The sequence below is a fragment of the Panthera leo genome, chromosome C2 (assembly GCF_018350215.1).
Source record: "Panthera leo isolate Ple1 chromosome C2, P.leo_Ple1_pat1.1, whole genome shotgun sequence".
Classification (NCBI taxonomy): Eukaryota; Metazoa; Chordata; class Mammalia; order Carnivora; family Felidae; genus Panthera; species Panthera leo.
In genome coordinates, this window is record NC_056687.1 from 110,058,916 (window position 1) to 110,074,281 (window position 15,366).

The following is a 15,366-nucleotide window of genomic DNA, read 5'->3' on the forward strand; positions in this document are numbered from 1 at the left end:
GAGATTCTCTCTCTCTCTCTGCCCCTCCCTCACTCACTCTCTCACACACTCTCTCTCTCTCTCTCTCTGAAAATAAATAAACTTTAAAATTTTACAAAGAGGGGCTCCTGGGTGGCTCAGTCCGTTAAGCGTCTGACTTTGGCTCAGGTCATGATCTCGCGGTCCATGAGTTTGAGCCCTGCGTCGGGCTCTGTGCTGACGGCTCAGAGCCTGGAGCCTGTTTCAGATTCTGTGCCTCCCTATCTCTCTCTGACCCTTCCCCTGTCCATGCTCTGTCTCTCTCTGTCTCAATAATAAACGTTAAAAAAATTTTTTTTAAATAAATAAATAAATAAAATAAAAATTTACAAAGAAATGCTGGTAGGAGAAACAAGACATATTTCATGGTAAAAGAGTGTGGGGGTAACAGGGTCAATGCGAATAGGAGGGTGAGCAAGGCATCTCAGTGCACAAGTCTATACTATTGATACTGTTTGCACTTTAAGCCATGTAAATACATAACTTACTAAGAACACAATGAAATATCCTTTCTTGTAAAATTAGGAATCAAGCAAGAGTCAGACTTAGCTCTGATTCTAATCAGCTGTGGGACCCAAGGGGACTAGAAGTTACAGAATGGGATAGATGGCCTCTAATCTGCCCCCTCTATCCTACACATGCATGGAAATAGTTTATTAAACACAAAACAAAGTAAAAGTGTTAACCAAGCTCGGCTGTACCACAGCGATTACCAGGAGAAACAAATTAATAGAAAGTGGGCTAGATCTTAGTCAAGCTAATTATCTAACAAGACAGGTTTCACAATTTCTATTTCTTATTTTAAATAAATTATCTGACAGTTTAAAAAACAAAATCGTAATCATGAGTTACAGAAATTTTAACAAAACTAAACATTATCTAAGAACATGACGTAAAAGGAGTTTCTAGTAAAACAGAAATCTGATGACTTTTCCTTAAGCTAGATAAACTGACAATATCCAAATCCCCCACATTTATAAATCACTCAGAGGTAAGGAAGGCAAAAAATTATGTATTCAAACTAAAAGCACATTTAGTATTTTGAACTGTGATAGACATAACCCAGGCTCTGTTTTTCTTTAAATAAAAATCTTCATACTATAGTTAAATGATCAATTTATTACATTACAAAACGTTGGTTTACTAAGCCCTATTCTATATATACCAGTTGCCCATTTAATGAAGTTAGTTGCAAATATAAAGTAATTAACATATGACTAGTATGTTCATATATATGACTGTATAGTTCAAGACTAAGTTAAATTATATTTGAATTAAAAATCTATTAAACTAAACTATTAAATAGCAGTAACCTTATGAGATCAATCTAGTAAGACAGCATAAGGAAGAATAACTAAGGGTTAAGAGTGACTTCCCTGTTTCCCCAGGCTGTGCTGAGGTCCTGCTTTGAGGGGTACCCCATTTCTCAGGTATCTGTTCCCTGTGTGCTTACCCCAGCAGATCACCAGGACAGAAACTATGCCTGTCCTATTCAGTATTATATTTCCAATGCCTAGCACATTGCCTGGTACATAGCAGGTACTCTATAAATTATTCTAAAAAAAAAAAAAAAAAAAAAAAAAAAACCTCACCCTAAAATATTTTATCAAAGAGGAAGATGTAATGCTCAAAAATCTCATATTCACAGAAATGACTATTTCCCTAAGAAATTAACTCCATAAGTCATGTGGAACAATTCATTTAAAATAGGAGGAAAAAAAAAACAAACAAACAGGGGAAACCCTGGCTTACTGGGGAGTACAGGAAGAGGGAAAAAAAAACATACCTAATCTTATTCTTCATTTGAGAATCTGGCTATTTGACTAAAAGGAAATAAATAGGTACTGGTGCAGAACAGTGTGTAAGGTAAGCTATCGTCACATAAAAAATATCATACTTGTACATGCAGAGAGCATCTCTGGAAGCTATACAACAAACCAGTTGTACTGGGGGACAGACTTCTCACTGCACACCCTTTGGCAGAATTTGAATTTTTTACCACATATATTATTTTGAGTGGTGATGGGCAGGACCTCTCACCCACTATTTCTTGTATTATAACAGAGTAGCCTCCTCCAGATGATCAACATCTAGCCAGCCTTGACGAGGAAAAAGCATGCATTTCAAATGGATCAAAGCAGTTCTAGACAAATTAAACCTTTACTTTGTCACGCTTTGCCTAATTGAATTCCAGGCTCATTAAAAGAAATACTGCCACTAAGATAATCAAAATGTTATGCCACGTTGTCCTCAGACATGGTGTTCAACAGTTTGCAGAGGAAAGGAACAGGCAGTTATGCTTTTAGAGCCCTCTGCCCCATCTGTTTTTCATAGCTTGGATGTTGACTCTCAGAAAACTGTTTTCATATATTATCTTATTAGCAGGTTATTCACATCTTTACTTCTTCCAGCCAATCTTTCCCACATTAAAAAAAAAAAAAAAAAAAAAAAAAAAAAAAAAAAAACTGGCCATGTGTACAGCTACATTTTTCCATACCATCCCCAAAAGGCTTTTACCACTTACCACATCCAGGCCCTAATGTAAGTCAGACTGTGAGCCTAAGGTAATGTTTGCAAAGCCCACCCTCATGAGCCTCACGAGACCAACTTTCATGAATTCATACACCATGGGGAGAATACACTGTCTAGCAAAAGCACTGGTAGAAATAAGTAATTCTCCAGCGTGAGTTGGTGAGAACAGACTCCTAAGTGGACAAGCACCTCAGGGCCCCAGTTTTAGACTCCTTAGTTAGTCTGATAAACATTAGCTCCATGCTGACGGAAAACTCACTTTGCAGCTAACATGTGGAAGGATGAAGTGATCCGCTTACAGACGAGATTAGGATTCCTTGCTCTAGTCTCAGGAGAGACAAGTGTGATCAGTAAGAATTAGACTTCAAAATTAAGAATCAGTTCATGCCAAGAAAGTCTGCAATAAAACAGACAAAAGCAAGCCAAAGTTTCTCCAGCCTGAACATCTGAGCTTCCAAACACACGGGGTCTTCAAAGAGTCCAGAAGAATATGTTTTATTCAACAATATGTGGAGGCAGAGTGTTTTAAGTTTAGATCACTACACGTTCCCCCTTCTCTAACCGTTGGAAAGGATACTTAATGTGCAAAAAAGCAGAACCACCCTTAGTGTAAACTGTTCGGAAATGTTAGTAAAATGACATCCTGACCTCTATAGCTATTAATAAATTGGTTAACTGATACTCCGATATTCTAAATTAATAAAGCTATATTCTGATCACAAAAGTAGTTTTGTGTTAGTAAACTGGATATTGGCCAGAAGACTGAAAAAGAAAAATAAAGGGATAGGCAAGGGCCCAAATAAAGGCATTTAATACAGCGATCCCTATGGTTGGCATAAACACAAATAAGCCAAACCAACTCTTCCCTGATATTTAATGTGGCTTAAAACCTGCAAAACATACATTCCCAGATGACTCCACCAGATGCTCCAAAAATTAGACATAAAGCAGCTAAATCTGTGATAATAGATTTAAAAAAAAAAATAGTCCTCCTGATGATCTTTAACTTAACGCTACTTACTGAAATCTGAGAGAATAATTTCATGGCTTTAATCATTTCTGCTCCCTTTTCAATAGAATAGACTCAACTAAAATTTCAACTTGTGAAAGTGGCTATAAAGATGTCCTGGAGGGGCACCTGGGTGGCTCAGTCAGTTGAGCGTCCGCCTTCAGTTCTGGTCATGATCTCGCAGCGTGTGAGTTTGAGCCCCGCATGGGCTCACTGCTGACAATTCAGAGCCCACTTCAGAGCCTCTATCGCCCTCTCTCTGCCCCACCCCTGCTCATACTCTCTTCTCAAAAAATTAATAAAAACATTAAAAAAAAAAGATGTCCTGGAAAACATCTTATTCCTAGCATATGTTTCAAAGATATCTACACACACACACAAACACATACATACATATGTGTAACGAAGTGTTGTGCATCAAACATACACAAGATGCAAGAGAATCAGAAGTAGGAGTTCCAGAACAGGACAACTTCAGCAGATAAACACAAACACTGCCATTGTGCCCTGTTCTGGTTGTTCATATCACTCTTCTCTGCTAGAAAAGAAATTCCAATGAACTCTCGATACAGAGACAGTTTTCTTGCTACAAAGGGACCTTTGTTTGAAACCCCCACAAGTGACAAGGTCAATCTTAGCCAATCTTGACGTTTCTATGGAACCTTTCCACCAAATTTTTTTCCAAATTCAAATCATTTCCTGAAACCTTTTTGAAATCCAAAGAAAACACTGTATAGATAAAGTATCAGTTAGGTTCTTTAACAAATACCATTCATGATACACATTTTCCTCAAGATATTTTTCTACAAATATACTTGTAAAATCTAAAATCGCAAGGCTTGTGTGATTTAATCCCCATCCTTTAAAAAAACACACTAAGAATATGGTAATAATATACTGAATTAATATTTAAAACAGTATTAACCTGTCTTCTTAGCATATAGAAAGTGATTTCAGATTTTTTAATAAAATCCTATTTTCACAGCTTTTACACAAAGCTGACATTTTAAAAATTAAACTATTTTTCTGCAAGGTTGCTCAGTATTTACATTACCACCTACGGGACAAAGAATTCTTTCATTTAAGTCCTAAGAAAGACTTGCAAACTCATTTTCTATGAAAGTTTACTCTGAAAACATCAGACTTTTCACAAAGAGGCAGCAAATAATCTGAATTTAGACAGCACTTTCCAAACATACATTCTCTTTTCTTCCCCACATCATTGTGAAAGTAGTTGAAGGACCTAACAAAAACAATTTGAATGTTTTTTTTAATTTTATTGAATAGTTGCATATTAGGGCTTCTGATAAGATATAAATTATAAGATTTTCATGATTAATTAGCTTATTTCTAGAGAACACAGTCAACACTTCAACCATGGAGCCACATTCAGAGACTGCCAAGGATAAAGCTACTGGACAGTTATCCCTGAGGGAACGATGATCATGGGGAAATAACAAGATGATGTCTATGATGTGCCATGCACGGAGCAGTGTCAAAACACTAAATGCTCTTTGCTTTTAAGTTCTCCACATTCTAAGAGGTCAAAGACATGCAAATAGGAGATAAGCATCTAATCACTCTCTACAACTAGCGCCAAAAGTGATGTATACCAAAAAGAGCAAATCCTAACTATTTTCCAGATGGGCAATCCCTAGTAGAGGCCCTACACTGAAACCATAACTGTGCTTAAAATGTATGTGTAGTTCTGAAAAAGTGGTCTAGGGGAATGCATTCTAAAGAAGCAAAAAAAAAAAATCACTAGTTTCCATTTCTTTTAAGTGAATGATCTTAAACCAATTCACATAATTTGGGTTTCAAGCTCCTGCAGTAAAGAAATGATGGTATTCCACAAGACTCTATAAAGGATTAAATCAGAGAAATAAGAAAAGCATTGGAGAAACAAAATTGATGCCCAGGTGCTAATAATTAATGCACAGCGTTTAGAGGTAACATCTGACAATAAATGAGCAATAAGCAAGCTTAAAGGAGTTTGCTTTTGAAATTTAATTCGTCAACCATCTTCCTCGTGCTTAAATCAAGTGCTAGATTTAACTTGGCGAGATCACAAAGTTTACATTAAAATCTTTTCCATCGGCCAGAAAAACTGTGTGGTCCTGCTTGTTTAACTCAAAACTGGCAAGAGTCAAAAATCCATGTAATGGTTCAAAATCTACAGCTGTAAATGCAATGCAGATGAAGTACTGCAACTACACCCTAGCCATTGTTTCTTTTTCCATAATTCTACTCTAGTTTAAGATTGATAACAGCTAATGACTGAGCCTGGTAACACTTCCATCTGTCCCAACCAAGATCCTGGTCCAAGTTTAAATCTCTGTGTGACAACTCAGAATCCACAGACTCTCGGACCTTGCAAAAGCAATGCAAAAAGGCAAAAAAGCGTGTAGTAGCCCCAACCATCTGCAAAAACCAACCAGGAGAATGGCCCAATTGGCAGCCGGAGCATGTTAGGGTGTGTTTTGAAAGAATGTTCCAAGGAATCCACTGCTTACAAGACAAACACAATGCTGAGAGGAAGCAAACAGCTCAGATTTTAGTCCTAACCTAAGTCAGAACTAACATGCTTTATGATCAAGGAAGAATCCACTTATTTTTACTTCATTCAATATCAAAATGAAGATGATTGTTATAATGTTGTAAAACATGCCACGATCATCTTTAAGAAGAAACTCATGCAAACCATTGTGCCACAATCCATAAAACCTATTCTTTAACCTAGTCCTTAAACAATGACAGCAGAGGCAAATATAGAGAGAATATCATACAAAAGTCACTAAATAAGTAATTCAGAGACATTTCATAAACCAGATAGAGATGATCAAAATAACAGTACTAATATCAACAAAATCACTCCTACCTGAGTTTACCTAGTATCGCACCAAGTTTAATTCTCATACCAACCCTATGAGGTTAGATAAGCTACGGTCCGCATTGGACAGAGGGAGAACTAAGATGTAGAGATAATAAGTATTTGCCAAGGGAAATAAAAGCAAAAATGAACTATTGGGACCTCATCAAGATAAAAAGCTTCTGCACAGTACAGGAAACAATCAACAAAACTAAAAGGCAACCAACGGAATGGGAGAAGATATTTGCAAATGAAATATCCAATAAAGGGTTAGTATCCAAAATCTACAAAGAACTTACCAAACTCAACATCCATGCAGAAATGGGCAGAAGACATGAATAGACACTTTTCCAAAGAAGACTTCCAGATGGCAACAGACATATGAAAAGATGCTCAATATTGCTCATCATTCGGGAAATACCAATCAAAACTACACTGAGATACCACCTCACACCGGTCAGAGTGGCTGAAATTAACGACTCAGGAAACAACAGATGTTGGCAAGGATGTGGAGAAAGGGGAACCCTCTTGCACTGTTGGTGGGAATGTAAACTGGCACAGCCACTCTGGAAAACAGTATGGAGGTTCCTCAAAAAATTAAAAATAGAACTATAAGCCAGCAATTGCACTAGTAGGTATTTATATAAAGGAGTGCTGATTCATAGGGGCACATGTACCCCACAGTTTATAGCAGTGCTATCAACAATCGCCAAATTATGGAAAGAGTCCAAATGTCCATCAACTGATGAATGGATAAAGAAGATATGGTGTATGTATGTGTGTGTGTATATATATATATATATATATACACACACACGTACACACAGTGGAATACTACTCAGTGATGAAAAAGAATGAAATCTTGCCATCTGCAACAATGTGGATGGAACTGGAGGGTATTATACTAAGTGAAATAAGCCAGTCAGAGGTTCTGGGGGTTCAATCTAATTCTTTCTTGGATTTCCTCACTACCAGTTTAGAGTTAACCTGTTCAAATTGCCTGAAATAGTTACTTGAGAGTCCATCTGTTTTCAGGTTCCAAAATATTGCTGTCATTGTCTCTTCTTTTTAAATTTTGGGGTTTTGTTTTGTTTTGGTTTTTTTGGTCTGCTTGTTTTATTTGCTTGTTTTTGATCCTTGGGGGTTTATGTTCTTGACTATTCTATCATTTTTGATGGAATTTCAGGAAGGAATGAACTTAAGGGCATACGTCTCCTCAGTCATCTTTAACTAGGTAGCATCAGTTACAAAGACTTACAAACTCTTCAGACCTCTCACTGCTTCTCCACAGCCTTCCCTGAAAGGACTGGGGCTATTATTCAGACACCTGTCATCCTTCTTCCCCTACTTGAAATGATACTTAAATAACTACATATTTCTTGTACTATTACTTCAGACACTGGTTATTACTAAAAGCTGAACAATGTGGACTAAAATATCCATGCTATTGTAGAGTACTTGAGGTGAATTTCAAATCAACTTCTTTGTTTCCTTATCTCAGGACGGAAAAAGCCAAAGCATGTCATAAAAAGTAGCTTCTGAGTGTCACTGTCTTTCAACTATCACCTGAAGAAGTTGGGTTTTAAAAAGAAAGATTTTTTGTTCCATGAAGATAAACAGGGCAGTTGCTTTATTTACCAAAGATTCTGTGGTAAACTTCTATGGAGTAAAAAAAAAAAAAAACAAAAAACATTTGCTGACCAAAAACAATGGCAATAGCCAATACTTCAGGTTCTACAACATAAAGAGTTCCATATTCTCTGGCCTAGTTAAACTTAATTATGTTTTCTTGTAAAATTTAGCTTTAGGGGCGCCTCAATGGTTAAGCGTCCAACTTCAGTTCAGGTCATGATCTCAAGGTTTGTGGGTTCAAGCTCCACACTTCAGGTCCTCTGTCCCTCTCGCCCTCTGCTTCTCAAAAATAAATAAACTTCAAAAAGAAAGAAAGAAAGAAAGAAAGAAAGAAAGAAAGAAAGAAAGAAAGAAAGAAAGAAAGAAAAAAATAAAATTTAGCTTTAAAAATTAGGAAGGATGAAATGCTAATATTAATACTATAAAAGTTTTTAAGGTTTACTGTTAATGCATTAAAGTTTAGAGTTTTTAATTACCAAATAGGAAACCTACTTTACAACACAGATATGCTACACCATTATTTGAGTAAAATGTCAACTTTTGGAACATAAAGTCATTTCACAAAATAATATTAAAGCATATATATTGAGAACAGTATTTAGTGTCCCCTGATATTTCAATTTTCATATAATCTGATTAAAATCAGGAAAAAGAATCTTCTAGAGAAGCAAGTGCTGGGTAAGTACTATTTTGTATGTTTATTATTTTTGTAAGTTACTCTTCCACACAAGGCAGAAACTGAAGAGTTTGGCATTAGCTGCTCATCATATCTTGGGAACAAATTCAGTTCCTCGGGACACGAAAGCACATTGATGGATATTTTTATTTTACTCTGTAAAATTGAAGATGGCATAGTTTTAGCTTTAAATTACTTCCTAAAGAAATGCCAATCTCTTAACTTTGGAATGTGAAAAAGAAAAGTAAGCATCTTGCAAAGTTCTTTAGCAGTATATTTTTATAGGTTACAAATAATAGTATATTCTATTATTGAAAAAATTTAAATCCATCACCTAGAAATTTATAATGAAAACTCAGCATTGGGAGTACAAACACATCATTTTATAAAACATCAAAACAGGGGCGCCTGGGTGGCTCAGTCGGTTAAGCGTCCAACTTAGGCTCAGGTCACGATCTCGCGGTATGTGAGTTCAAGCCCCGCATCAGGCTCTGTGCTGACTGCTCCGAGCCTGGAGCCTGTTTCAGATTCTGTGTCTCCCTCTCTCTGACCCTCCCCCGTTCATGCTCTGTCTCTCTCTGTCTCAAAAATAAATAAATGTTAAAAAAAAAAAAATTTTTTTAAATAAAACATCAAAACAAAGGCTCATCTACTTTTCATTTTGCAGAAATCCTTTTAACACAAAACACCTTACTTAGAGCATAGCATTTCTAAAGACAGCCATAGGGTTGACATTTAGTCTTTACTAAAGGCCATTTCTTTTCCTGAAAGTATGTCTTTTACCATCAATAGATCTTAAATGTAAAAGCAAGAATTAGATCATATTCTGCTGCAAATGTATGTAAATCAATCATACTTGTAGGTCTTTTCCTATTAATACAGAAATTATCTATAAATCATTCTAAATGGACATAGATACATGAAAGCATCTTTGGTCCTTAAAAGACAGGAGGCCCATGAATCCAGAGGGGTTTCACGAATCTGAGTCAGAAGGAAGTTAACACAGTTAAGTAAAAGGCAGTAGGTCCAGAGCTGGGAGGTCAAAGGCTCTGCACTGGCATGGACCCAAAGGCATAAATTTAAAAGATTCAGCTCTAATCATCACCAAAGGAAAAGAAAAGAGGCATTTTCCTAGGAGGGGACAAATATAGGATCAGCAGGAGTCCAGCTACCTCCTCACACACACAATGCAAATAGTTGCCAGGCCAGAAAGGGTCACAGGAAGGCATTAAAAAGAAAGCCAAGGAGCCTGAGAAAGATCAGCGTCATTCTTATCCTATTTACTTCATTTCTGTCCCAAATCACAGGCTCCTTAAATGTTTTTGTGCCAAAATTCTGACACTGGCTTTCTTTTCCATTCCCTTTTACCCATGCATCTCAAGGAGGGCACACCTGGCATCTGGATGGGACAATTCATGAGTGTCTGGGTCAGTCCTACCAACAGTAGGGTGCCTGGCACTTCTGTCCCCACCTTCAAAATGCCAGGAGAGTCTCCAAGTCACTGGGGCAATCAAAAATACGTTTCCAAATGCCCTAGTAGGTAAATACAACCACTGCCACCACTTGAAAACCAACTGTTACAAGTTCCAGTATCTCACTTAAACCCACAGTGTGGAGAACTAACTCAAATCTACATTTCCAGTCAAGATTTTTCTGGAGTTCTAATCCGTTTTTCTCCTTTCAAGTTGATGTTCTCCCCTCATGCTCCACTGTCACTTCAAAACTGGTCCCAGCTGAATTCCTTATCTCCCTCACTAAGCCCCAACCTATTTGCCTTATATCCTAGCTAATACAACCACTGTCCACAGTCAACCGGGCAGACACCTGTGGGAGGCAAACAAAACTCCTCTTTCTCACCAAGTCCTCAAGACTCCATGTTCCAAGTATCTCTCAAGTCCTTCTTCATAGGGCCCCTCTGTTTCCCATCATGTCCAGCTGTATTACTGCAGTGGCCTCAAACCTTCCACCATCTTTACATCCTCTCTAATGCAAACACCATACTGTCATCTCCTGGGCCACCCTGGCCGTCCCCTACTGGATCACTCCATGTTTCCACACAGCCTTCAGGAAACTTTGAAAACTCCTCAGCTGGGCACACAAAGGCTTTCACCATCTGCTCTCACCCTCACCAGGGACCCTTCAGCCCATAACCTCCAGCGTGACCCAGGCCTATCCATTTCAGGGGCAGGGCCCTGCTCTATGATTCCTCCGCGCACACACTACAGATGTGCCACCAGCTACTGATGATCCTTGGAGACCAAGAGACACTGGGTGGATGCCAGCAGAAATGCTCTAGAACCCAGGCATCTTGCAGAATAGGAGGCTCCACAAGTGATGACTGAAATGAGCAATTCTTTACAAAACAAAGAACTTAGTAGGGAAATGCCACTGATAAGCACTCACACCCAGAATCGGAATGATCTGCCTGCTTTCATATAACATTTTCTTACACAGAAAGGCTTCTTAGTGTTATTTATCGGCAAGCAGTGAAGAGCCTGAGCCACTATTGAAGTCACAAAGCTTGTTCTGACTTCAACTCTAGCTACAATTTTTCATGGAAGTACAACAATGAAGATAGTCTTGATTATGCCACACTGAGCAACACCATGCTTCATCAGTAATCACTAATTTGAACACCAGTCATTTGCTTTATTCAACATTTTATTTAGTATTTCCTTAGGACTGGAAACTCTTTCATGGGTAGCACATCAAGTAGTTATCACATTAAAATTTTTTTTTTAATGTTTATTTTTGAGACAGAGAGAGACAGACAGAGCATGAGTGGGGGAGGAGCAGAGAGAGAGGGAGACACAGAATCTGAAGCAGGCTCCAGGCTCTGAGCTGTCACCACAGAGCCCAACATGGGGCCTGAACTCATGAACTGTGAGATCATGACCTGAGCCAAAGTCAGATGCTCAACAGGCTGAGCCACCCAGGTGCCTGAGAAATGAAAACTTTTTAATGAAATTATAAAAGATTTCAATTTTTTAAAAGATTGAAATTAAAATCACAAAATTGTAATCTATAATTTAAACAAAATGACTTACTTATTTCATGATTAACCAGATATAGATTTTTTTTAATCCCCATTTAATAAATAAGAAATGAGGGGGGAAGGTTTAGCAACCTGTTTAAGGTTAACCAACTACCAAAAGGAAAGGCAACTGCTGGAGCCCAGGACCCTGGTGAACTACCCTGATAAGCAAGAAGTGCTTTGGGGGCCCAAAGAAGGTAAGGACCCAAAGCATCCTCTGCCCAAGAACTGTTGCTGTCTACAACAGAATTTACTAAAGGCTTTCTCTGGAGTCATTTATACACTGCAAGAAGCTGACTGATGCCCACACAAGTCAAAGCACAATTCCACAGAAGAATAAAAACATGCCACTGTGGTTTTCAGAAAACATATTCTCATTGAAATGATGACTTACATTTTATAGTTATCAAAACAGTATTAATTCTTGATAGTTGTGTATCTAAAACAGAGCTCTGGTTTTATAGATCAACCAAAATACACGTTAAAATGAAGGAGACTCACTTGGAAATGTGAATACCTTTCAAATAGGAACACACCATCTAAGGCTCTTGTTCTGACTCTTCACTGAAGGAGAAAAGAGATGTCCCTTTCTCTTACCAAAACTGCTAAGACTACCAAGAGGACCAATGGGCTGAACACAAGCAACAACCCCACGTCTAAACAAGGATTTCCAAGCCGTGGTGCATGCCCCCACCCACACACCACGGGCCCACTGCCTTCTCAAAACACGTTCTTTTTAAGTATCCACATCAGTATCAAGATTACCAAGATCTTTTCCTGTGGCAGAATTTGGATTCTGAGGTTGTGTCACTTCCGTGAAATTTTGAAGATCTCATGGATCTGACCACAAACTCCAGCACTCTGAAGTAGCCTCAATTCATAGGCTTACGTGTTCAACATGAATGGTCAATCTTGTAAGTTCAAAAGGAAGATCTACTTGCACACAGTGAAGGTGCCAGTGGGCATGAGCACGTTATCATTACTGTCTGCTTGGCTCTACCCTAACGTGACAAATAAACAATGTCCAGATTCACAAGAATACTCCCTACCTAGGACAGATCCGGTTTTTGTGGGTACTAAAGCAGGTACAACACACAGGCACAAAAATTAGAAAAATAAATAGGCACGGGGCACCTGACGGCTAAGTTGGTTAGGCGTCTGACTCTTGATTTTGGCTCGGGTCATGATCTCACAGTTCGTGGGATGGAGCCCTGTATCGGGCTCTGTTCTGACAGCGCAGAGCCTGCCTGGGATTCTTTCTCTGTCTCTTTCTCTCTCTGCCCCTCTCCCACTCTTTCTCTCAAAATAAACAAATAATCTTTTTTTTTAATTTTTTTTTTTTAACGTTTATTTATTTTTTGAGACAGAGAGAGACAGAGCATGAACAGGGGAGGAGCAGAGAGAGAGGGAGACACAGAATCTGAAACAGGCTCCAGGCTCTGAGCTGTCAGCACAGAGCCTGACGCGGGGCTCGAACTCACGGACCATGAGATCATGACCTGAGCTGAAGTCGGACTCTTAACCGACCAAGCCACCCAGGCGCCCCTAAATAAACTTTAAAAAAAAACAAACAAAAAAAAAACAGGCACAAAAGCAAATAATTAATTAAAGCTTAAAGCTTAAGCTTCATTAATTAGACGGTAAACCCACCTTTGAGCCAACTATTTAAAATTGCCAATATTCAACCATTTTGACCTAGCAAAATAGCAACTCAGGATGGCTCAGCTTAGCCCACTGGTGGCACATGGCTCCAGTACAGGCTCCGTAGTTCACTCAAAAGAATACAAGAGCTCATCACTGGTATACAAGCTGAGATTCCTACACTCACTAAAACTAATAATGGAAACTCCTCTAATAGTATTTATGGAATCTTAACTAGGGAAAACCTAAAGAAACCAGCAGGTCACTGTGACTACATTTTCAAAATAATAATTACATATATGAAGAAAAAATGTGAAAATGTAGACAAAAATAACGTTTGTATTTGACTAGTGTGACTGTGAGTCATTTTTTCCTGCACAACTAAAAGTTGTTCTATTATTGGTATAATTTAAAAGGAAGAATAAAAGGACAAGTGTGAGGAGAACAGGGAGGGACAGAGGAGTGAGAGACAACTCATTATGCACTTGGCATCCATCTAGACATCAACAACCTGAAACATACCTTAAAATTTATTTCAAGGAATAAAGATAAAAGCCAATTAACTCCATGAGAGACCTCATACTTCTAAAGGTCTTGTTTGAGGTAACACAGATGTTCGTTAGTAAGGAATGTCTTGGCCTGACTAAAGGCCAACTAAGGTGAACTTACTTTTTGCTTGCCTCACACACATCCATAATGTTGGAGAAAAGATGGTGACTCTCTGTTTTGGTCATCGTATCACTCAGTTCTTTAGAATTTTTAAACATTCGTATCAAGATCTCCAAGCTGAGTAAATATGAGTGTTCAGAGGATATGACTTCAAAGATAGCCTGGTAAAGAGGGGAAAAGAAAGATATCATTAATTCTTATAATTGAAGAACTAAAATAAGTTCTCATAACTCTCCTATAAAAAAAGACATATCTTGAAAAGCAAAAAAAGATAAGCATTAAGGAAAACGCATCACCTAACTACTGACTTCATGTAAAGCATGAACATCCAAATCTCAAGAAATAGAGTCACTGCCGACAGTGTAAAAATGAAAAAGTGGAAGCACTTGGATGACTTGAGATTGCATCCTGAGGTCATGCTTTGCCAAGGGGTAGAATCTATGGAAGAAAGCTAGGGCCTGTCATAAAATCTCAGTGTGACATTAATTAACCTTTGGGGTCATCTCCTACAGCCCTGTTTTCAAAGTAGACTGCTCTGGGACAGTAAGGATTATAGACATCACTTGAGATTCAGAGAAAATTTCTTACAAATACATTTCTTTGCTCTCCTCTTGTGTGGGCCTTTTCTCTCTCTATGTTTCAGTCTAACAAATTTGCAGTCAATAACAGCAAAGAGTCTGGGTGTATTAAAAGAGCATGACTGTATTCACCCTTAAAAGGTTTTTATCAGCCACAGGAATTCTTTTATATTAAACTCATACAACTGAAAGTAATTCTGTTTATTCAACAAGCCACCCTCTCTGCTCTCGTCAATATCTCAAGAAGGAGCGAAGGACTGTCTGCGGAAATGGTTGGTGTCAGGCATACAATGGTTACCTGGTAAGTGTTCATAATGATGAAAAGCCAGCCCGCATAAGTGAATAGGCACCTACACCCTGTGTAAGGAATTCATCTAGCTCATTAACAAAAATCACTTCAGGGGCTCCTGGGTGGCTCAGTCAGTTCAGCGTCTGACTTCGGCTCAGGTCATGATCTCGTGGTCTGTGGGTTCAAGCCCTGCATCGGGCTCTGTGCTGACAGCTTAGAGCCTAGAGCCTGCTTCACATTCTATGTGTCTCTCTCTCCCTGCACCTCCCCTGCTCACGCGCTCTCTCTCTCTCTCTCTCTCTCACACACACAAAAACAAATAACATTGAAAAAACAAAAAAAAAAACAAAACCACTTCAGATCCTCCAAGAATCACAATACAGGGATTCTTCCTGAGGTTGGGTGGTAAACATCCTTGC

General features: G+C 38.4%; 1 protein-coding gene across 4 annotated transcripts in view; it reads right to left on the reverse strand.

Moving 5' to 3' along the window:
• The window catches only part of ARHGEF26 (Rho guanine nucleotide exchange factor 26), a 128,191-nt gene that overhangs the window by 82,069 nt on the left and 30,756 nt on the right, over positions 1 to 15,366 (reverse strand). For all 4 annotated transcript variants that reach the window (XM_042955078.1, XM_042955077.1, XM_042955076.1 and 1 more), the window contains one exon: positions 14,081 to 14,241. In XM_042955078.1, the coding sequence (XP_042811012.1) occupies positions 14,081 to 14,241 (161 nt within the window). The remainder of the gene's footprint in view (positions 1 to 14,080; positions 14,242 to 15,366) is intronic.